Source organism: Microtus pennsylvanicus, chromosome 11 (genome assembly GCF_037038515.1).
Source record: "Microtus pennsylvanicus isolate mMicPen1 chromosome 11, mMicPen1.hap1, whole genome shotgun sequence".
Classification (NCBI taxonomy): domain Eukaryota; kingdom Metazoa; phylum Chordata; class Mammalia; order Rodentia; family Cricetidae; genus Microtus; species Microtus pennsylvanicus.
This window is the reverse complement of record NC_134589.1, coordinates 55,536,953-55,561,460: the sequence shown is the minus strand read 5'-3', so window position 1 is coordinate 55,561,460 and position 24,508 is coordinate 55,536,953. Positions and strand designations below refer to the sequence as shown.

The 24,508-nt window shown below is 44.0% G+C and overlaps 1 protein-coding gene across 1 annotated transcript in view; it reads right to left on the bottom strand.

The window, feature by feature from the left end:
* Positions 1-24,508, bottom strand: part of Dnah9 (dynein axonemal heavy chain 9) — a 328,999-nt gene that overhangs the window by 262,241 nt on the left and 42,250 nt on the right. Inside the window, exons 12-17 of the mRNA XM_075992137.1 lie at positions 23,590-23,716; positions 20,345-20,600; positions 19,420-19,661; positions 14,388-14,523; positions 10,625-10,821; positions 10,107-10,531 (exon numbers count right to left, since the gene is read on the bottom strand). Of these exons, the coding sequence (XP_075848252.1) occupies positions 10,107-10,531; positions 10,625-10,821; positions 14,388-14,523; positions 19,420-19,661; positions 20,345-20,600; positions 23,590-23,716 (1,383 nt within the window). The remainder of the gene's footprint in view (positions 1-10,106; positions 10,532-10,624; positions 10,822-14,387; positions 14,524-19,419; positions 19,662-20,344; positions 20,601-23,589; positions 23,717-24,508) is intronic.

The following is a 24,508-nucleotide window of genomic DNA, read 5'->3' as shown; positions in this document are numbered from 1 at the left end:
CCAGCTCTTATGACAGTTACGTGAGACGCATCCTGCAATTCAGCAATCGTTCAGTGAGCATCCTCAGGAGCCCTGCCAAGTTTCCAGGGGCTGAGAGTAGAATGACAGAGAAGAGGAGCAAAGTCCCCGCATGTATGAAGCTTGCATAGAAGCCAGTCAAGGGAATGGGAAGCAAACGGATGACATACACTGTACAGCTTCTCACAGAGATGAAAAGGAGCTGGAGAAGATCAGGATAAAGGGATGGAGACTCAAACCAAGGCTTGACGTGATGGGAGGTCAGCAGAGGCCTCCTCTGAAAAGTGCATTGATGAGCAAACTGAATGGGTGATGGACTGTGCCACAGAAAGGCATGAGAGATGGGAGTCTCAGTGGCAGGCAGGACATGAGCAAAGGCAGTGGGGTTGGTTACATTCTTGGACTTGAGGAATGCAAATTCAAGGTGGCAGAGGCACAAGAGGAGAAAGATGCATGGAAGTTGGAGAGTGTGGTTAGTGGGGTCCTTGCTGACCATAATAAGATCAGGTCCTAGTCTAGACGAAAGAATTCTAAAGACAATGCTTGATTTGATTTATGCTGGCAGCAGCTCTGTAGCTGGAGAATAGACTTTGGCTATAGGTTTGCTGCAGGGGATGGTGGCCTTGGGGCTGTGGGAGTGAGGAGACAGGAATGGAAACCAAGGGGAAGTATACAGGAGATGTTAGCATTGCCCATCTGACAGACAGTGCTGCCCTTGACTGGGATGGTACACCAAAAAGTGATCAGATTCAGAATAATTCTGCACACAGAGTACAGGGCCAGTCAATAGGTTGAACGAGAGGGAGGAGGAGATGAGAAAAATCTCCTAGTAGCCTCTAACAGTGAGACAAATAATAACACCACTTACAGATGTTTGGAAAAATTGGGTACAGCTGAGTTATATTGTGGGGAATGGGAGAGGAATGTGTCTTGAACAATTAGCAGAGCCTAGACACATCAGCCAGGTGCGATAGTTAGTGCTGATTGGCTGCGGCATGAGGGTCTAGAGTCTCTGGAGAGATAAGCCTCTGGGCATGTCAGGGAGAGGATCTAAGTTGGATTACCTAAAGTGGGAAGACACCAATTCTACAGACAGTTTTGAAGCATCAGAAACGTCCCAAACAGTGGAAGTAGCTAGAGAAGGAAGACAGGAATGGAGGCTTCTGGAATTCCAGAATTTAGAGACCTCAGGGGGGTGCTGAACTGAGGAAAAGATGCCAGGAAGACATAGCTAGTGAGGAGAGAGGAGAACAAAAAGAGAGAGCAATGCGGAAGGCCTGAGGGCCTCGGGAGGGGGGACAACTAACCAGTCACAAGCAGAGGAGAGGAGAAGGGCAGGAATGACCACAGGCAGCCTGAGAATTTCTGGTGTCTTTGACAAAAAATGATCTCAGTGAAGCCCAGAGGGAAGGCAAGTCAGGGAATCATGGGCTCTTATTTCTCATGCAGTCCACATGATGATCTGAATATATTCTTGATGGAAAAACGTAAGGAGGTATTTCAAATCAATTGGCAGTGAAGCCAGGGGTGACATCTCAGGCCTGTAACCTCAGTGTTCAAGAGGCAGAGGTGGCAGGATCTCTGCTAACTTAAGGCCAGCCTGGGCTGCAGAGTGAGTTTACATCAGTCTGGGCTTCAGAGTGAGTTCAGTTCAGCCTGGTCTGTGTAGTGAATTCAGGCCAGCCTGGGTTGCAGAGTGAGATCCTTTGATGTGGGATTTCCCTCTGTATGCTGTGAATACCATTGGTTAATAAAGGAACTGCTTTGGGCCTATAGCAGAGCTATGGGAAACAGAGCTAAGTAGGGAAAAACTAAGCTGAATGCTGGTAGAGAGAAGGCGGAGTCAAAGAGAAGCCATGTAGCCCCACTGGAGACAGACACTGGAACTTTACCCAGTAAGCCACAGCCATGTGGTGATACACCGATTAATGGAGATGGGCTAAATTAAGATGTAAGAGTTAGCCAATAAGAAGCTAGAGCTAATGGGCCAAGCAATCTTGCCCCCATATATATGTATATATATATTATAATATTTATATATTATCCCTCAATAAATGGCTGAACTGTAAACTAAAACAGAAGGAATCAGACTGCTCTGTGGTTGACCTGAGATCTGCTCGTCTCAGCTCTGGCACAGCAAGGGCAGCACAGATGATGCTCACATAAGGGAGAATGTGAAGATCGGCTCTAAGCACGGTTCGAGCTCCGGAAGGGAACAGCAGAAAGAATGAGCAAAAAGTATTTGAGGAGAGCCTGGCTAAGAATGTTCTTGAGTTTCTGAAAGCCAGTAGACAGTATCAAGAAAGACAAAAAAATGTTAGCTAGAATAAATATAAAGATCCCCCCATAGATGTTTCGGTATGAAACACCAGGTTATCAGAAGAAGGAAAAGAAGAAGAGGGAATGGAGAGGAGAGATAATTATACTAAGAAATACTAATTAGTAGCAAAAACACAGTAGAAGCCAGGACACTGAGGAATAATATTTCAACAATTTAAGAAAATTTGACTTTCTAAATATTTTTTCATATTATTTAAACAATAAGAGCAAAATAAGTGAACTCAGATGAAGAACAGAGTCCCGTCACTAGACCCTTCTAAAGGAACTGCTAATGGATATACCCAAGTCTGTGATGTGAGTGGCTCTACATAAAACAGCGGGGCAGTGAGGTCTAGGGATGAGGCTCAATAGCGTAGCACTGAGTGGATCTACAAGCCTCACTGGAACCCCGTCACTACAGAAAAGACTATACAATGCTTCAAATAAAACAGTTTGAGGGAGTTCAATAAATGTTGGAAAGTGATCTAATAACTGGGAGTAGAAGGATATATTTTGGTGAATGAATAATAGAATGGAATATTCTCTCTGTCTTTCTCTCTCTTACACACACATACACACACTCTTTCTGTGTGTATGCATGTATTGTGTGTGTTATGTGTGTGTGATGCTGAGCATGGAACCCAAGGAATTGTACAAACTAAGCAAGTACTCTGACCCTGAGTTCCATTCCCTGCTTTCTGCATTGGTTTGAAGGAGACTGACCATACAGATGCACTTATTCAGATAACGATGCTGATTGAAACAGTCTTCAGAGCTGCATAAACAGTACAGCATGTAAGCCAAAAGCAAGGAAGAAAGGATTGTAAAACAAGGCAAATAATATCCAATAAAATGCCAGACCTAAACTGAAACAGTGAATATTGTGAACGAGGCCCACTATTGAAGGTGAGCATGCTAACAGAAATTTAAACATTCAGTTATGCAGACCGTAAAACTTTCTCCTAATGTAATTCCATGGCGAGGTTGAAAGCCAAAGGAGAATGAGAGATATAAGGCAAGCAGCACTCAAAGGGAAGTCACTTTAGCTACGGCAGGAGATGTACAGCAAAGCAGACTTTAACTGCAGCAGACAGAGCCAGGGATAAAGGAGGTCTGATGCTTAGTTAAAGGTTTGGTTACAGGAAGATCGATCAGGTGAGGTAGACCCACACAACATGGGACAAAGTGATGGAATGCCACGGACACTGCAGATAGTCTCAGAACAAGAGACTTGAGCAGAGAGAGCTCAGCACTTGATAATTAAGTAGAATAAAAAAGGCAAACAAGAGACAGCAAATTTCACTAAAACAGTTAGCAAGCTTTAGGCGCATAGACACCACGCCCATTACAGGACATACCCTCCTCCCCCGTGCACACAACAACTAGACAAACTTACTGTAGCTCATCAGACATCAGCATGCTCCAGAAACTTGTCATTATACATAGCCCAGTGTGACTCAGAAGCAAATCACAGACCAATAGGGATAAACATCATTAAGATGAATGTTAAATATGTTTAGAGCTAGACTGTTATGAAAATATTTCATAGTAATGGCCGGCATGTAGGTATACCTCCACAGAGAAGGGAATTTATGATTCGAAATGCTAGCATTCAAAAAGGCAGTGAACTCAAAATTAATGAAGCATTTATCTTAAGTCAGCAAAGAAATAGAAAATAAGCCCAAAGGAAACAATACTTCTATGATATAATAAATTGTTGAAATAAAAGTCAAATTATAACAACAGAATCAATGGACACATGAGGTAGCTCTTTGTAAGACTAATCAGGAAAGGAGCCAACAAGAGCAATCAAAAATCAATAGAAACGAAAAGGCCTGGAATAGATGAAATAAGATGAAGCTATACATTTCCTGACAGTAATCTAATGACTAATGTGTGTTGAATACATTTATAGAAACTATGACTTAGTAATGACTAGAAAATCTTCATATCTTTATAACAATTAAAGGATCTGTAGTTTAAAATCTTCGCGCAGAGAAAATTACAAGCCCCAATGCCTTTATAAACCATTTAAATCAAACTTCCAGTACCAAAGGATCCCAGCATCACACAGCTCTCCCAGGGAATAAGCAAGTAGAATTGCACCGTAGCTTCTTTCACGGAGCTGGCGAATTCCCAAAACTAAAATCTGACAAAGACGGTATGAAAAAGGCAAATAAGAGGCCAAAGTCAGTCACGAGCACTTGAACAACAAGGAAGGATTTGCAGACAAATTCAACCCATGGGTAGATTGGAAACCGTGACACTTTCTGATGGGTTTATCCCAGCAACACTAGGTTGGTTTGATATTAGAAATCAGAACAATAATGTTCAAGACTGAACATTTTAAAGGAATAAACAGAATTATCACGGTACTAGAAAAGTACTTGAAAAATTAGGCTTGTACTTAAGCTAAATACTCTTAACAAATTAGGAATAGGAAAGGACTTCTTAGGAGGATTCATACACACACACACACACACACACACTCATTCACACATACATACACATCACACTCCACATTTTCTCACACACGCTATCCTGCATACTCTATACATACTCATATGCATGCCACATTTATACACACTAATTCACATATACACACAAGCATATACCCTACATATGCAACCCCTAAACTCACACACAATCATGCTACACACACACACTCAGACACACACAAACACTACATACATTCTCACACGTACCATTGTTGCACACTATATATAGACTTAAAACACACATTTACATACACATACATACACCACATACTCATAGCAAATCTAACTCAGTAGTAAAATTCCTTGCAGGGTCAGGCTCAAGACATGGGTGCCCGTCAACATATCTGTTTCAGACAGTGGACAGGAAGTCCAAGCCAGCGCGGTAAGAAAAGAGATTGAGATGAACACAATGACTGAAGAGGAAGAAATAAAAATCATAAAATCTGTGGATGTGGCTATGTACATAGTGATCCCAAGAGAGTCAACAAATCATTTATTAGGAATAATAAGGTAATTTAACAGGTACCTTGAAAAATCAATCAATACATCAAAACCAATTCTATTTTCACAGAGAATATGATTTTAAAAGATTTTGAATGAGGAAGCAAAACACACATGGGAATAATGTTTGTGAAACTACCTGTGAATTAAAGGTAACGATTATAAAATCTAGGCAAACAAGAGTGACGTGAATGGGGAAAACGTCACAGACTTACACAGCAGTGTTTGATTCTGTCCCAAATCCTCAAACTTACGTACGGTCAGCACGAATTTAGTCAGAAGGTTCAAAGGCCTCTTTTCTTTTACAAAATGATGGATAAAAGTTATATAAAAGAGAGTGGCCAAGACCTGCCAAGGCTCTTTCAGTGAAAGCTGAGTGGGTGAAGATCCACCCCGCCAGATATCAAGATCTATTACAAAGCTACAGTAATTAGGGCTTTGCCATATTCTTGAAGCAATGAACTACTTAAGGTGGGAGAGAATTTCTAAACTTTTAGGAATAGAATATAAGAGCGTGTTCTTGGATCTCTAGGCAGAAAGAGAATTTTTCCAGCATGATAAATCTAAGAGTAAAAGAACCTACTGGAGAAGGCAGATGCATTTGGTGATGCTGAGTCTAGGAACTGTTCACTAAGCACAGTCATCCTCCCGTGGCATGTTGGGATGTTGGCTCCAAGACCACCTGTGGGTACCAAATTCCTTCTGCAGAACACTATGCTATTGACATCTTCCCTGTGCAAGTCCTCCCGTGTGCTTCAAGGAACTCCTCCCTAGGTTATTTATGATTACCTCATACAATGCCCATACTGTGCACATGGTTATTATGCTGCCTTGTTTAGGGGACAATGGGAAAGTTTGCACATGTTCAGTTCAAAGGCAGTTTTTAAAGTGTATTTTTGATGTGTGGTGGTTTGAATGTAGACCATGTGAATACAGACAGATGCCTGTAAATGGGGTGGAAAGACAGGTGACAGATCTAGAGGTTATATTGTATACATTGGTGATCTATATAAAACTAGCAAAATATCACACACAGAATATATAAGCAACTTTAAAAATACTTTATTTTTAATTTATATCTATTGGTGTTTTGTTTATGAGTTTTGTTATGAATTATGAGTGCTATGCATATACACACATTCATAACACACTCAGTTCCAACAGAGGTCAGAAGAAGGCACCAGATTTCCTGGAATTGGAGATACAGGTGATTCTGAGCCTTGATGCATGTGTTTGGAAACTAAATCCTGATCTCTACAAGAGCATCAAGAACTCTTCACCATTGCGCCCTCTCTCCAGCTCAAAAATGTAAGTAATGCTTAAATGCCAGAAATACAAACTAAAGTCCAATGGAAAAGAGAAGATGAGATAAGAATAGCACAGGGGAAAAAAAAACTTTCACCAAAGACATGAAGAGACAAGGCACCTTATTCCCTATCAAAGTAATGGATTGTGCTCAGCACTGTGAAAGACCGTGACACTCCCACTGAAGGGGCCAGGATGAAACAGTCTGCTGGCGCCAAGAAGTGCTGAGGATGCCGGGACACAGTGATGCTCACACAGGCTATCCTCTACCTTGGAGCAGGCTTAAGATAGCTGACCTGCTCTCAGCCCAGCTTCTCGGCTCGAATGGAGGTATCTTGAAGGAATGTCTGCCTATGCATATGAAATGCATGCAACATTACTCACAGCATCATTCCTGATAGTGGCAAACCTTCAGAGTTTGTGGGGAGCAGAGGCAAAGGGGTCTGGGAGAGACAGAGACATTGAAAACATATGACGGTATTCGAAGGCACTTCTACAAGCAGGTACTTGATATATCTGAAAATGGGCTGATCAGAAGAACAGTTTGTTTTGGCCTCGGCCAAGATAAACTGCTCAGGTGCAGATGTGGAGATTTAAATAGAGTCAGAACTTTCCAGGGTGGGAGTGAGACGCTATGGGGAACTGACAGATACCGAGAAGGTGGTGGAATCAATGGGTTGGAAATTCTGATTGGTCTGAAGAATTCTGCACTGCGGGGCAGCCAAATAAGCGAGGTGGAAAGATACCAGGTGTGGTCAGAAAATGGAATGCTTACACCTGAGTTTTGAATAGAGAACAATTGTTTCCCCCATCTTTCCCTCCCCTACTGAGAGGAAAGCACACAATCAGGTGCAGTCATATGGCAGAGAGATGGGGCATGCAAGACTCAACGAAACATATCAGGCGTTCTGGAGACTCGGGGGGCATGAGAGGTCACCAGGGTAATGGGAGAGGATGTGAGCCCGATGGTGAGAAAGAATACGTAAGTGTTTAGTAGGTGGCTTCAGCAAGGGGGAGCAGCCGTGGGTACTGTCTGATAGAAGAGCTTAGTAGGTGGCTTCAGCAACCCTTTGGTACTGTCTGATAGAAGTCACTTCAGTGAAGCTAGTGATGTTGGGGGCAAATGGAGAGGAAGTGGCTAGCCAGCAGTAGGTCCAAGCAGGGAATACTTCTATTCCACGCTCAGGGATCAGAGGATACAGAAGAGTCAGCCTCCCTCTGGGAGGACTGTAGTGACATCAGCTTCCTCCGGGGACAACAGGGTTCCAGTTGGGGGTAGAGAGAAGACGAGGGAACAGAGGTCATTTTTGCTGAGTCTGGTGAAAGGCACAGGGAGGAGAGGGTGGACCTCTCCAGGACTGAGTCAGATTCGAGCCATCCCAACTGTGTGGAATGAGAGTTTAGGTGGTAACAGAAAGCTGGACTTTGGACAGTTAGTGACATGTAAGGCAAGTTGTGGCCTATCTGGGCCATGAAAAGAAGGTAGACGTCACCGGTTTCACAGGACCCAACAGATGCTCAGTAACAAGTAACTTTTATTTTTTCTCATTAATTCATTTTTATCTAGTCCTCACTATCACAATAAAATACTCGAGGTTACAAAATGGACAGAATCACTATCTTAAAATTTAACCTTGTATTGCATATTTTCAGAAATAAAGTTGCCAGGCAGTGGTGGTATGCTCCTTTAAACCCAGCACTTGGGAGGCAGAGGCAGGTGGACCTCTGGGTTTGAGGTCATCCTGGTCTACAGAGTGAGTTCCAGGACAGCCAGGACTACACAGAGAAACCCTGTAGAAAACAAACAGAAAAGGAAGAAAAAGAAGGAAGGAAGGAAATAGAGTTAAAGGCAGGAGCTCAGGCTTCCTAACTGTTATGCTGTGGATTTATCCTGTTAAACCAACTGCCAGGCCCCCTGAATCTATGTGCTGGCTCGCCATGACAGCTCCACCATTGTGCTTTGCAGCCAGGGTCTTTTATTCTGTCACACAGGAGGGCGACCACTCTGTGAGGAACGGCCTACCTTCAGGGAACCTTCTTCACTGACAAATGAGTCTCTCACACACACCAATCTCAGATTCTACCTCCTATACCAGGTTCCTATATTCTGGCCATGATTCCCTATCATTTCTGGGACAGCCCTGGGCTCCAGAGCCCACTAAAATGTCTTCAATGCACCAACACTAGGCGAATTACATGGCTCACTCATTTCTTCCCACAGAAACCAGTCGGGGCTTTTACTCTTATATCTCCTGTCTCCTTGCCCAACATAAATGTTACCTGCATGGACTGGCATAGCATAGCAGGTCTCTTTCTGCTTGGAAACTACAACACACAATTTGTAACATGTTGCACTCGCTCTACTAAAAAACAAATTGTATGTTCCAAAATGTGCCCAGTGTTTATGGGTTGCCAGGCTTACTAAGGGAGGACCACAAAGCCTTCCCCTCATGGTGCTTCTCCAGGGCCATTTTGTCTGCACTCAACCACCCACCAACTATTCTTCCTCTTGCCTCCACCGCCTCAGTGATCAAACGCTTTCCCGAATGTAGCAAAACCAGCTGCTGCTTCCAGAGGAACCCCAGTGGCCTGTGCAAACCATCCCCACCGTGCTTTGCAAGGCTTTGCACAGTGCTGGAGCACCACCTGGCAGTCCCTTGGATTTCTTTTGTGCATGTGATGCCTCGGTCTTGCTGTCTCTGGATTGGGGCAGCTTCAGCCCTGAGCACGGTCAGCTCAGAATGTAGGCGTGGGCCCAGGCTGTGTTCCCTATAAGGTCATCTGACACACCAAGGGAGGTCATTGGACAGAGGGGCTGCACCCTCTCTGCGCATGCGCACTCCTCAAGGTTGGGAGTAGAGGCAGCTGGGAAGATTCTAGGTACAATGACTAAGATGGAGTGACCAGAGGACTGTCAATCAATTAGAACAGTGATGCAGGGAACAGGGCTCCAGATTATAAGATACAGTGCTAGGCAGTCTGAGTCTTCGGAGAGACGGATTTTCAGAGTCTATGTGTGACATGGTTAGGACGGGACAGAGCGGCACACAAGGGCCTGCAGCTCTAATGACTTCCACATTGCACAGCTGGAGCATCTGGAGCAAGGTGGAAGTGATAGGAAATAAAATCTAAAAATTAAAATTAGACCCCCCTCTGCCTCCAAGACCTAGATTTCACGGTCAGAACTGTGAAGGAAGGAAGTGGATCTGTGAGTAGGGTCTCGCATGGCATTTCCCACTTACTAGGTGCTTCCCACCCACTGAGCACTGAGTAGAAAATAACACAGACCATTATCTGGTGAACCACGAAGGGACAGGGCTGAAATTAGCATGTCATTAGAAAGACCCGATGTGCCAGCAAACCGTTTTAATTGAATCCATCAGCCGGGAGAGATACGAAGAAGATTCCAAGCATGGCATCCCTGCTGCCTGGGATGCTAGAAGGGAGCTAGGACAATGGGGTTACCTGTTAGTGACGTAGTCAACGAGATGCTGCTTGAACATGAGGCTCCACTTCTTTATTGTGTTCAACAGAGAGGCCTTGAAGGGTCGCACATCCACTTGCATCCAGCCGTCAAACACCTTGGTGGGCTCCAGGCTGACCACCTCGTCGTAGAGCTTTTCATATGAATCTATCTGGACTTTAAAGTGGTGGAGGAGGGGTGGGCTCTCTGGGATACCATCCTCTGCATGGGCTTCTATCTCCTCGGGTGTGAGGACGTGCCCGTAGAGCAGAAACTGACCGAGAATCTCCTTCCTGTCCTCCACGTAGAGGTAGGAGTACTGGCTGAAGGAATTCCGGTAGCTGCAGCAGAGGGTCATCATTTTCTGCACCCTCTCCATGAGCATGCTCCGCAGGCTGGCTAAGTCAGCCATGTCCTCCAGCTCGCCCTGGGGGAGTGAGACAACAGCAGGGAGGTTACATCACAGCTTAGTGAGCTCTTCCAGATGTGGAGGAAAGGCAGATGCTTGCAGGTTTGTTACCTGATAGTGAGGAGAATCACTGAGTGGGCACAGTCGGGGAACCAGAGACGGTACTGCAAAGATGCTGTCGAGGAGACTCTCAACAATGTCATACAAGCCCCCCTTCACTCCAGAGTCCAGAGACGGGTGGAAAACTAATTCTGGGGGGACAAGACTGAGTTGTGCTTCAAATATCGGGGTGATCCCAGTCTTATACTCTGGAAAACAAGGCGACAAAAATGATGGTGAGCGGGGCATGTGGGCAAGGCACTGTTTCATAAAAGTCGGACCCAAGCATTTCTTGAGAATGCAGGCCACTGAAAATATAAACTCTGCCTGACAGCGGGAGGGGGCGGCCCTGCAGTAGTGCGTCTCCACGGGGAACCGCTGACATTCGGAATGAGCCTGTTCTTGTGTGGGGCTCTCCTGGGGATCACGGGGCATTTCCTTTTCTTGCCCTTGAAGTACACGGTCCAGTGACAGACCAGCCTGAGCCAGTTCCCTTCTACCGTCTCAGCTGCCTCCTGGGGTGATGCCACTTCTCCTGAAGAGGAGCCCACGTTGTCAAACACACAATCCCACCAGGATCCCTCGCATGAGTGGGGTGTGCCTGTCCACATTCACACGGGAAAGAATAGCGAAATGTTGCAATCCTACATTTTCCGTTCCTCTTCTATAACCATGGGGCTTACTTTAATTCTGTAGTCTTGCAGTGATAAAAATTTTAAAAACAGCGTAAATAATTCACGGATTGCTGATTACTTGCTAGATGAAGTTGCCTTACTAGATTTAAGTCAAAATATAACACGGAGCACCATGTTCCATGTGTAAGGTGAATGCTTAGAGTTACCGGTTACTGCTGACAGTCGTGCATCTTTTGACAGTAGAAACTGAACGGAAGAGTATTGTGGGCTGGAGAGTGTGGGCTAAAGAAGTCTCCTGACTGAACCACGGCCCTCTTATTTCTTAGTAAAAGAGCTAAAACTGGGTGTGTGACCAAAGTCCTCACCTCTCCAGGGATTTATATGTAATAATGGGATTCCCACTAGGGAAAGATTGGATGGGACCCCAGGGGGTCAGGTGACCCTTTCTTACTCATTCCTTCCTCCTTCCTCACAGACTAAACCTTGGATGTGACATGACTCTCTCTACCATAGACTGAGCCCAAGCCCTGAAGAATGACAGATCTGCAGAATTAGAGTGACCTGCCACAAAACAGCCTTTCTCGTGGACCACTGCTTGGGGTGGGGTGGCCTTCTTTACCCCTTAAGCCACATTTTGGATGGAGCCATGGCTACTGTAGCTTTCCCATTCACTTTAACTAAAAACTACAGGCTCCTCATAGATCCTATGGAAGACTAAGATCTTCCTTTTAAAACCACAGAGATTGAATAATGAATATTATTGTGGGACTCGGAGGGTCTCAACAGTGCATTTCAACCTGAGGGAGACAAGTTTATTAAGAGTCTCACAGGTTTGATCTCTGGGGAGAGCTGGAAACAACAATACAAACAGTGATAACAATCCCATGGAATTCGTCTTTAAATAGGTTGAGCATTGCATGCCTGAAGTGTTTGGGGCTAGGAGGACTCCAGGGGAGTTAGACTAGCCACACAGACTGCTCGTGGAGCCGTCCTGATCCAAAGTCTCAAATGGTCTGACAGCCAAAGCTTTTAGGGCGTGGCTAGTATCTCAGAGCATTCTGGGTTTCAGAGTTTTAGTCAGGGCTGTGTGATGTGCAGTTGCCGCACATGGCACATTGCCGTAGAACGTCATACCTTAGTAGATAAGCCTGCATATGCTTACAAGATTTGAGAGAACATTTGAAGGCTATGGGACTGTTTGCCGCACACGCTGGCATAGGAATGAAATCTCTACATTGGATAAAATGTAGACATCATTATGACAGGAGGAACACTGCCTTACTTCTTCAATGGAGGTACAAGCCAGTCCTTTAGCAGGTGATTTGCAGGGGATGTTTCTTGGTGGGTAGGTAGCATGCAATTTGTCATTTATGCAAACTGGAGCAGATATGACAAGGAAGCCAATCAAAGCCATAGATACATGCAGCCTTGACCCAACTCAGGGAGGCAGAAATGGACCTAATAAGAAAAAATCTACTGTTTTTATCTGTAAAACCCTGTTTTTGTTTTGTTGTGGGTTGTTTTTGTTGTTGTTTTTTGGTTTTGTTTTTTTGAAATAGGGTGCTTCTATGTAGCCCAGTTGGACTGGAATTTGCTATGTAGTTTCTCTGGCCTCAAACTTGTGTTTCTCTTGCCTCAGCCTCCTAGATGCTAGAATTATAGGTGTGTACCAGCACACCTGGGCTTAAATTTCATAGCAGCCATAAAGTTCATGTGCTACTATGAAATATTCACCACCCAAAGGATTTGGAAGGGCTGTATGCTGAAGAAACGAGGTTCCTATGCTTTCTGGTCTTCAGGGAAGGGAATATTACATTGGTGATCTTGGAGGAACACTGCCAATAATTCTCTATCCTTTCATTTCCCATCTTGTCTTCTATCAGAGGGCTAGTGGTACATCAGGCCATTTCATATCAACATTCAGATAGCAACTGGGCAAGGGTGGGGTCACTAACCTGATATACCTTCTGTGGGTACTGTCCCTAAAGTGGCTGTGGCATCCATCATCCTAGGTCTAGGCAAGGGTTGGGTGGGAGGCTGCCCAAATTTCCAACATCAGAGAAGCCTGTCCAGTTCACTAAGAAGAGAACACTCATGTTGGTAGCTAAGGGCTAGTTTTCAGGTTTCAGTGTCCCAGGATCTAGAAACCAACCTCCCAGAGTGCATTGCCATCCTTTTTGCATTTGGGGCAGCCCTCTCCCTACATGCAGAGATCACACTTTGCACCCCACCTTTTCCAGCTGCCAATGCCATGGAGTTATTTTTTGCAGATACACTGAGCTGAACACTTCTACTGTCTGCATCCTTTCACCGGCTGGGTATCAGGATTCACGTTGGCCTGCTAATGCTATCTCTGCTCTTGGTTATAGCTGACATTAGACACCCATCTATCTCACTTTGATGCTCTGCCTTCAAAATCTTCCTTTGATCATGTATTTTGACCCATTCTTTAACATGACCCTTGCTAGGCAACCCAGAATTCATCAGCACGTGAAGGTCTAGTTTAATTTTTAGTCTTGAACTCTTCTGCCCTTTCTATAACACCATTTACTAGCCAAGTTGAGATGTTCTAAGGATTTTGACTCTGTGCACCTTACCCCAGTTTGTCCACTCTAACTCAAAGTCTTTATCTCTTTCTAATAGCTTCAGAGATGGCTCATTACCTTCTTAGCATTTTTCTCTCTTCTGAGAGCTTTATTCTCTCTTGCTTTTGTCTCTTTCTCACACATAGTCCTGTTTTTGTTTTTTGTTTTCCCTATTCTGCCTGGTAACTTCAAACCCTCCGTGCTGCACAAAGGCCACAGAGCTAGAACATGTCCAAGACACAGAATATCCCCCTTATCTTCCCGCAAGTCAACTGCAAAGGAAGCTGGCCTTAGTAACCGCTTCCCATGGCTCCAGCTCCAGCCACTCGTTTCCTGGACCTTGAGTTTGGTGGAGTCCTCTCCTTGCTATGTGTGAGTGTGATGTTTAGAGTCCTGAAGCTTTTCTCTTTGTACCATCCTCTGCTAGCTTACTCAGTATCACTCACAAAACATCCCTGCACTTTGGCAAACCTCAACTGCACTTCACTTTGATACAGTAGCGACTGCTGCTGCTATCTGCCCAGTCATGGCCCGTTGCCCTCCATTGGTAGTCACCAGTGTTTTCCAGCAGGTATTTCAGAGAGCACTCAATGGCAAGAAAGAATCCATCCAACAACATGGAATCGATGTAGTTCACGTATGTCTTCCAGATGCTGGATGCTGGGTCTGCTGCAAATAGAAGCAGGTTTTCCTACAAAAGAAAAAAAAAAGAAAGGAGGTAAGCCATATTTAACAACACGGGAGAACTGGAAAAACCATTACCAATAAAAACTCATACAAAAAATAAACAACAACAACAAAACCTCTCAGCGAAGTTACACATCCTTACAGTTTATTCTGGCAAATGGAGAAAGCCATTGACTGAGAAGAACATAAATCAGGTCTGAGAAGGAGATGTGGGGCCTCGTCTGTCCCCGAGGATGGAGGATAGGGTCTGGATGCCTTCCAGGGGGAAATGCTGAGGAAAATGACACACATGCACTTTGTCAACTCTCACTGCTCATACTGCGGAGGGAGGAACATCAGAGGAGGAGGTGCGGTAGGCAGAAGGATGACTGGGATTCAGAGCTGCAAAGTATTTCTTGTATAATCCTTAGAAATGGGCTGTGCTCTGTGGCTGGCACTTGATATTAAAGGCCTTACATCATCCCACTAAGTGATTTAGAAAATGAACCATATGAGAAATCTCTCTGTATATGTCTCTTCGTCTCTGTCTCTATCTCTGTCTGTCTGTCTGTGTCTCCCCCACACACACACTTCTCGACCCAGGATACCCTGAGTATCACCATGGTAACAGGTTTGGACATCAAGAAGTGGAAGCCCAAGTGTTTGATGATGCTCGGCACAGACATCCATCTGCTTTTCCTCATTTCCATTAAGCCTTTGTGCTTCTTCCTAGGTAACCCAGGAAGGTGACTCCCTTAAATGGCTCACGCTTACCCCTTTGGCAAACACTGCCACATTATAGGTCCCGCTAGTACTTAATGATTTCACAATCCTGCTTTTAAGTGACACGATTCTAAGATTTTTAAGATGCATTACCAACGCCTTTACATCCTAAGTAGATTTAAGGTTTTCTTAATGACTTTAAGCCCATCATTATGCAAATTATAATATGTGATGATGTGCAGGAGCTTGCAGGGGCTAAGATGTATGTTTCTCCACTAAGTAACAGTTAAGCTTCTTTTATGTGACAAACTTCTGTTTCACAAAAAAAGGTCAGGCTTAGAAAATAGAGTCGATTTTTGATTAGACAAGACCATGGTAGTTGTAAAACAAACAATGAACAAGTGATCCACGTACACTGTGCACACACATGCAATCCTAATTCTCAGTAGGCTCAGAGAGGAGGATCGTGACTTCAAGGCAGTCTGGGTTAAAGAGGGAGACACCATCACTAAAACAAAATAACTGGAACCCAAAATATATTCTCAAGTCTGGTGAAAAGAAGATCCAAGGAGCTTATTATAAACCCCATGCCGGGTGAGAGCAATGAAAATCCGCTCAGGCACATCATAGCCAAATTGAAAACTGAGGAAAGAGTATGCCTCCATCTATTCAAAGCAACTTGAGCTGGGTGGTGGTAGCGCATGTCTTTAATCCCAGCACTCAGGAGGCAGAGGCAGGTGGATCTCTGTGAGTTCGAGGCCAGCCTGGTCTACAAGAGCTAATTCCAGAACAGCTAGGGCTGTTACACAAAGAAACCCTGTCTCAAAAAACTAAAGGTAGCAGGGCAGGGGTAGAAACTCAAAAAGAGGTAATAAAGTCCAGAGAAAACAAAGACACAATTATGACCTGCTTCATATGGAACTGTGTGGGGATGAAGGCCAAGCAACAGTGTATGAAATAGAGCCAGACTACATGGGATTCTGTATACAGTAAAACTGCCCTTCCAAGACCAGGCAAAATCAAGGCAAGTTTCGCTCAAGCTGAGCTGCTGTATTAACATGAACTCCAGGAGACTAAGTAATATTGCTTAGGTCTAAAAGAGATGAATGTGGACAGCAGCCCAGATCTCCAGGAAAGCACAGAAGGCATGACTCTGCTGAGTATGTGGGGAAAGGGAGGACACTGTTAATATTTCTAAGTTTATTTTACAAAGAAGATGGGAAAATTATTTATAATTGAGTCAATGCATTTCCCTATTTTCTTTAAATTTGTGTTTATTTTAGAAAATTTTATAAATGTGCATAATGTATTTTGAATACATTCACTCTCATCCCTCTCTCACCCCTCTCCCACTCCATTTTGATTCCTTCTTCTTCTCAATACGTCTTCCTCATATTTTCATTTCTTTTTTACTTAAAAAATCTTTATTTCATTTTTTTTCTTAAAATTTAATGGAAAAAGTCTAGCGATATTTAACATACTAGTGATTGAATATGCTCCTCTATGACTGTATTTACTACATTGCTGCAGCATAGATGTTATATAATGTTATATAAGTTAGTTCTTCTATTTCTGTGATAAAAACTTGAGGGAGAAAGAGTTGTGTTTTAATCTCATAATTCCAGTCCATTGTTTTGTGGAAGTCAGGGAAGCAGGAAGGATACAGTCACAGTCAAGGGCAGGGAACGATGAAGCAGTGCGTGTATGTCAATGCTCAACTTGCGCTTGCAGCTTCATATAGCTCAGGACCCAGCCTGTCGGACTTGAGCCTCCCATGCTTAGCGTGTGCTCAAATAACCCTTGAACAAGGTTCTTCACATGCTTTCCCTGAGGCCAACCCAACTGAAATCATTTCTCCTTGAAACTCCCTACCTAAATATTCATACATGTCAAGTGGACCGTCCAAGCTAACCACCACAAGGGGGAGGGGCTAAATGGACCTGCCCTGTCCAAAATCTCTATGCCTCGGGATAAAACCTCAATCAGTCCCTAGCAATAGAAAGGCAATTGTGTAAAATCTGGAAGAGTAACTGGGCTGTCATTTGGTGCTGAAAATTATATGTGAACCCACAAGGTCATGGATGCAGAAAAACAGAGAAGAAAGAAAAGCAAATGAAAACACAGCAGGAATAGACACCATTATATCCATATTGCACAAAAACAATCCAAGGATTTCAGTTAAAAGGGGAATTGTTACTGATAAGAACACATTTCTTGGGCTGAGAAAGACAGCTCAACAGTTAAGAACACATGCTGTTCTTGTAGAGGACCCAAATTAGGTTCTCAGCATCCATTTCAGGATGGTCACAACCACCTACAGCTCCAGCATCTGGGGATCCAGTGCTATCTCTAGATTCCATGGGTATCTACACTGACTGGTCCACATACCTACAGACATACACATATACACATAATTTTTTAAATCTAAGAAATGATAAATGCTTCTACTATAAACTGGTTACAAAGGTGAGCATTTTGAATATAGAGAAATAAATCGGTTGAAGGGAAAAGTGTTGGGAGATGGACAATGCAAATAGAACTAATGAATCAGGGGGGGAATGTTACATTCTTATCAGAAAAAAAAACAGACTTCAAAATGAAGGAGTATGATCGGAAATCAAGAAGGACTTTCACAATGATGGCCCAGTTAGTTCATCAGGGGATTATGATCACTGGAAATTATAAGTGAGCTTGTGCCAACAGAGCTCACATCCATGATGAAAAAATTGACAGAACTAAAGGATTAAATAGACACATCTAAAACCACAGAGAGTTTAATGTTCCACCTCCATCAACTGATAGAACAAATAGATAAACAAGGCCAGAAGGCATCCCAAAGATCCCAACAGCATCATCACATCTCTTACTTAAATGATGCCACACCAAACAACAGAAGCACAGACACTGTCAATGCCCAAGAAATCGTCACCAAGAGAGACTATGGACTAGGGTGCAGAAAAAAAAATCTCAGTTAATCCCCAGCCTCTCTCTGACCACAGAGCTAAATTAGGCATCAATTCCATTAAGATATGCAGAGAAGTGTGGAGCATAAGAAAATTAGAGCATACATTCCTAAATGATCACTGGGTTAACCAAGTGACACATGGGAAACCCTGAAGCCAGTAGCAAGGTGCAGCAGTTTAAGATGGCATCAAATCGCCTGGCGGTGGTAGCACGCACCTTTAAACCCAGCACTTGGGAGGTAGAGGCTGGCAGATCTCTCTGAGTTCAAGGTCAGCTCCTGGTCTACAGAGTGAGATCCAGGACAGGCCCCAAAGCTACACACAGAGAAACCTTGTCTTGAAAAGAAAAACAAAACAATACAACAAACAAACTAAACTGCATGGAAGCCACAGACATCAAAGAAAGAAAGGTCTAATTTCAAGACCCTAAATTCCTATCCTGGGAGTTTATTTTAAAAGATAAACAAATACATCCTAAAATTACTAAATCTAGTACCAGAAGATGTCAAGAAAACAAAGTAAAAAAAAAGTTCTTCATCTTTCAATGGCATAATTTAGGTAATTATCTCCTTCATTTAATGGGTCATCATTAGCATTTCTGACTGGACATCTTAATTGTTTTTCAAGAATAGCCTGTATAGAATAGTGATTTCTTCCCGACTTCTGACATGAGTCAACCTGCCAGACAGTGTCCATGGCTTTTTCAGTAGGGTTGGGGCTGGTGGCCATTTATATCCCAATACTCACAGAGAGGCTTTAGTTGTGGGTGGTGGGACATGAATCTGCCCTGACCACACTACAGGGCAAAAAGCCTGGCTGTATTAACTGTGGCACTGTGAGTTCTTTCTTCTGATCATGACAGGGAAGTCACGACACACTCTCATCTCTCAAGGCTCTTTAGAGAGAGGTCAGAAGGATAATGTGGTAGAGCCACACCAGGCTGCATGGGCGGGGGCTGACTGGCTAGCGCAGTCAATGATTTTGGATTCTGCTCTGCCATCTCCTCCAAGCTTGAGGGGTTACGGGTGCGACTTGGAGTTAATTTAGACAGTGGTAATACTGACATGTTGATTTGGGGCCCCTATGATCTCCTGGCTTTAGTTGTTTTACTGTTAGTCTGAAGTTTTATTCTTGCCTTCAGAAGACACAGCATCTATTGATTATTCTAACGCCCAGACTCCTTTCTAGCATCCAAACACCCTTCTCGATACTGCGTCTAAGAGACCGGTTGTTACCTGAACAAGAGCGTGAATCTTAACGCCAGATTCCCTGATGAGGCTGTAGTATTTTTCCTTGCGATCCTGCTGATCATCCAGAGAAAGGGGGCATTCTTTTTTCCCATCTTTTCTCTTAAATATTGGAGACACCCATGTTTTCATGATGTTCTGAATCTCTTCCACGTTGTCTTTGGCCTTCTGAATTCTTTGTTCCAGGTCATGAATGCTATTGGTTATTTGCATGGTATAATCCCAAACACCTGCTCCCCAAAAGAAACAGAATTAATTGAAATGGTACATGGTGGTGGCAAAGCTGAGGGGCTATGTGCTATGATGGATGGCAGTTTATGCCTGAAGGATTTAGGAGACTTTTCTGTGCAGGTTACTTCATTTTCAGCAGAGACCGTTCCGTCCTGACTTTATTAGAAAGTCAGCCCTTCCCATAATTCTGATTATACAGTAAGACAAACAATCTAGCTATCACATACATAAGAGTTATCATTGTTACTAGGGAATTCCAGAGAAATTAGATGCTTTTATGTGGATTAGTCATCTTCTGATTATAGTAACTTGCAATGTACTGTGGGTTGAAAAATGGTATTTTTCTCACATATTGGGTAAAGTCCTAACATGGTTAATGGAATATTCTACAACTTTCATGAGCTAGCTATGATCTTCTTTTGGAACTCTAAGCTTTCTGGGGACTTTAATTATCTTTCCTATTCCATAATTCTTCACATTTTAGATTAAACTTTGTGATAGACTTAAAAATCATGGCAATCTTACATAATTTGGGTTTTATATATTTCCCCCTCTGCCCCTGACAAATGCGTCTGAAAAGAGGCAGCGTTTTGTTTCTAAGCCAAGTCAGTTTGCAGAGGATAATGAGAGGTCTTTTAGCTTCGCTGGGTTTTCAGTCCCCACACTCCCTTCTGACTGTTACCTTCTGTTTTCCAGCTCAGTGTCTCCTCTGCAGCTCTCAGACGGAGATCAATATTGTGCAGCTCGTCCTCTACTAGCGGAAATTCCACCTCAAGCAGAGTTTTCATAACCTTGTTGTACCAATTTGCCATCAACTCCAAGTTGGCCACAAGCTGCCGATAGAATTCCCTGGAGGAGAACATGGTTGCTGCTGTCTCGGGAATAAGTTTCACTTCAGTGGACTGAAGATAGCTCATTTCTTTCAACACTGAAATCAGCTGAGGAAAGAAGCCAACACAAGTAGCGTTTGCTCAGGGGCAGCAGGAAAGCAGCTGTGTCCAGGAAGGACCCAAGAATCTCAGGGGTCTAAAGGCCTTGGGCCTCTAATTGACCTCTGCCCCCATCAGTTCTTGGCATACAGCTCAGGGAAGGAAGAGTAAGCATTCAGCAGAAAGAAGACAACTTGGATGGCAGCAAGATGACCAGTGGTGTAAAATGGAAGAACAAGAAGAGGAGATACTGAGAAAGGAGCCACTGGCAACAAAGGGGAGGGCCTTGTTTCCTATGCTTAGAATATGTGGCTCCTGAAAAGAGGCTATGCTGCCAGAATATTCACCTGGGGGTGAATCACCTGCTTGAACAACCCACAGGTATGCAGAGATGGAAATGTAAACTTGGGTAGGGTAGTATCTTCATGCATGCACCCACAGAGGAGCTATGCAGGTTGAGAGAAGCCCGTGACAAAGCTGTCAGATGGACTCAGAATAGCCCATGACTTCTGTAACCCTGATCTGGCATTTCCTTGTATTCTCATACACTAGGAGGTGGGGAAAGAAGGCACCCGGCCCCTACTCCCACAAACTTCTGTGAGCCCCTAGGTTTACTGGCAAATGCAAAAATGAAAAGCCCAGAAGATGAGATCTTAGGAAACACAGAGAGGTCCTGGCAGGGACAAAGCTTTAAGTCCTCCCCACTTCCTTATATAAAGCCACCAGGCACTAGCTTGCATTCTAAGAGCTGAGGTCTTCATTGACAACTACCAGCCAGTCAAACTGAGAGTACCAGCCAGCCCTGCTAAGAGGACCAACCAGCCCTACTGAGAATACCAATCGTCCTACTGAGAGTACCAGCCAGCCCTGAGAGTACCACCCATACAAATGAAAGTAGGACAGATTGGGAAATGAATTGTTTCCTATTTACTTTGAAGCATGCTCAAGATGAATATCAAAAACTTCAATATAAAAAGCAAAACCAGAGAGTTCAGTTTTATCCCATGCTTTTTTTGGTAATAGTCCAGCTGGCCTTGGTGAGCTCCCAGTAGATAGATCAGCTCCACTGTCTCAGTGGGTGGGTGCACCCCTCGTGGTCCCGACTTCTTTGCTCATGTTCTCCCTCCTTCTGCTCCTCATTGGGACCTTGGGAGCTCATGACGAACAATGAGGGCTGATGAGACGCCAAGGACAATGGCACGCAGTTTTGATCCTACGCAATCTGCTGGCTTGGTGGGAGCCTAGCCAGTTTGGATGTTCACCTTCCTAGATATGGACGGAGGGGGGAGGACCTAGGACTTACCACAGGGCAGGGAACCCTGACTGCTCTTTGGACTGGAGAGGGAGGGGGAGAGGAGTGGGGGGAAGGGGAGAGGGGTGGGAGGAGGGGGAGAAGAGTGGGAGGAGGGGGAGAAGAGTGGGATGAGGGGGAGAAGAGTGGGAGGAGGGGGAGAAGAGTGGGAGGAGGGGGAGGGAAAGGGGAGGCTGGGAGGAGGTGGAAATTTGTTTTTTTTTCTTTATTCTTCTTTTATCAATAATAAAAAAAAAGATAAAAAAAAGCAAAACCAGAATATGTGTGACTATTATATGCTGAGGTAGAGAAGCTTATTCTAAACAAAACCACAACATAAGATACAAAACTATATGCAGGAAATATCAGACAGGTAATAAAATGACAAACTAGAGCAATATCTGAAGATTAGATAGATAGATAGATAGATAGATAGATAGATAGATAGATAGATAGATGTAGATAATCTCATGTAGTCTAGGCTGACCCTCACCCCTCTCTGTAGCTGAAGATAGCCTTGAATTACCAGTCGTCTTGATTTCATCTCCTGAGTGCTAGGATTACAGATACCAGCACCCCCAACCTTCTTCATTTCTCATTATCTGGGAGTTATTCCCCAAATATCCTAACAAATTACCAGTAAAGGAGACTACTTCTACTAAAGAATGGTTTGTTGGTATATATGAACAAAAGAAGTCATTCACAAGAAATACAAAACCACAATGAGAACATGCTGGAAGCCTACCTTCACCAGTAATCAAATATATGCAATTTTATGGGGAGTTGTTTTTGTATCAATAGTTTGGAAGTGATATTAAGAAACAGAATGTATCCTGTTGTCAGTAGAAGGACCGAGTTCTATCTTTCCAGAGGACAAGATGACAAACTTTATTAAATCTCAAAATGTGGCTATGCTTCAGGTAGCAGGAGTTACACCTCCAGGACAGACCTGTTAGTTGGCACTCATTGCCCCCTCCAAAATTTATAAAATGTAATGTTGCCAAGGGGATGAAATAACCTTTAGTGGAGAACCTTTGATCAGGTCTTTCCCCCAGGGCCTTCCTTTGGGATTTTTCATATGCTGTCTAGTAAGATAGATTTTTACATAATAAGATACTGATTCCCAGTTGGATTGTGGGTTCCTTGAAGGCAGAAAAAGTGATATCACAGCTCTAATGACAATTCCAACATGTACTTCAGACCCTGCACAAGACGTAAGTGTGTGAGGTAGGTCATGGAAATCTGCGACCAAATGACGGAAGGTCCTTCACAACGTAATCAAGAGCAAGCAACAATGACTCGGTCATTTATGAACAGCATATACAACCACAGCCCCATACCTTCACATTTTCTAGTCACAACATAGCTGCCTTAGTTGGTATACATATGCTTTATGATGTGTGCACAATGGAAAATCGTTTAGCAATGTATTTCTGAAGAAGCGTCCCTGTTATTATATAACTCACGCCTGTTTCCTTATTGTGAAAAATCAAATCTACTGGTCAACCTGGAGAAAGATTGTAAACCTGGATAACTTACAAAAATATTCTGACTGAGGATTTAACCCCCCACACAAGAAAGTGCAGGGTGGAAGTTCTTTTTGTAGTTGTTGAAATTCTTTTAAAAGCCTCTTGACCCTTGAAACCAGCAGGTCCATGGAGGCTGCCGGAAGAGCAGTTAGGTGGAAGTTACCATCACCCAGCTGACCTGTGGGCTAAAGTTGATGGAGAGCTGCTTGGTGTGGGGGTCCCGATGCAGAAGTGGCAGGGAGAGGTTGTACTGTGACTTCTCTGACACCGTCTGACACCAGTCCTCATAAAGTCTTCTCTCGTATCTGCAACAACCAGAGACAGCAGTCCCCTCAGAAACACCCTGCAAAGCCCCAGATCCTGGCCCTGCTCTGTGATACAAACTAGAAGCAGCTAGGGTCTGACCCAGCCAGGCTGAGGCAGCACCCTTCAGGAGCTTGCTGATCTTTACACGTGGTGCCACTGCAATCAGAGGAGACTAGAAAGACTCTACATGGTCTTTGGGGGTGAGATGGAAAGTCATGCTTAGATCCAGAGACACAGAGAGAAGATATTAGTAACAACGGCTCTCACAATAACCTTCAAGTACCCCATGGAATTCATGATTCGGTTATCACACATTGACACGACACACGCCATGTGCAGAGTTTGGAGACTAAATCAATGAATTAATAACCCAAGATAAATAGAGTAAATGGGGCAGGGGGGCAACAGGAAGATTACCAGAAGACAGAGCAGCAAAATCAGTCTTAGAGGGGGTAGTGGGTGTTGGACATCTGACGGCAGAGGCGAGGAGCTGGAGGGGAATAAGGAGAGCAAGGAAGCCTCATGGGAGGGATGATAGAGCGATTCTTGACTCAGTCCCATGGCTGAGCTGAGGTGGCTGATGATCCCATGAAAAGCAAGGGTGAGGTGTGGACGTGAGAAACAGTCTGAATGAACTGGGGACAAAAGGGGAGGGTACAGATGAGGCTGGAGGGATGGGGGACTGGGGAATAATGGGAACCTCTGAGAGGTTTCCAGTTGTTAGGGATGTATTGACATTATTGGATTTGAGCATAGCATGCACACCCAGGGACACAAAGATAGAGGCAGGG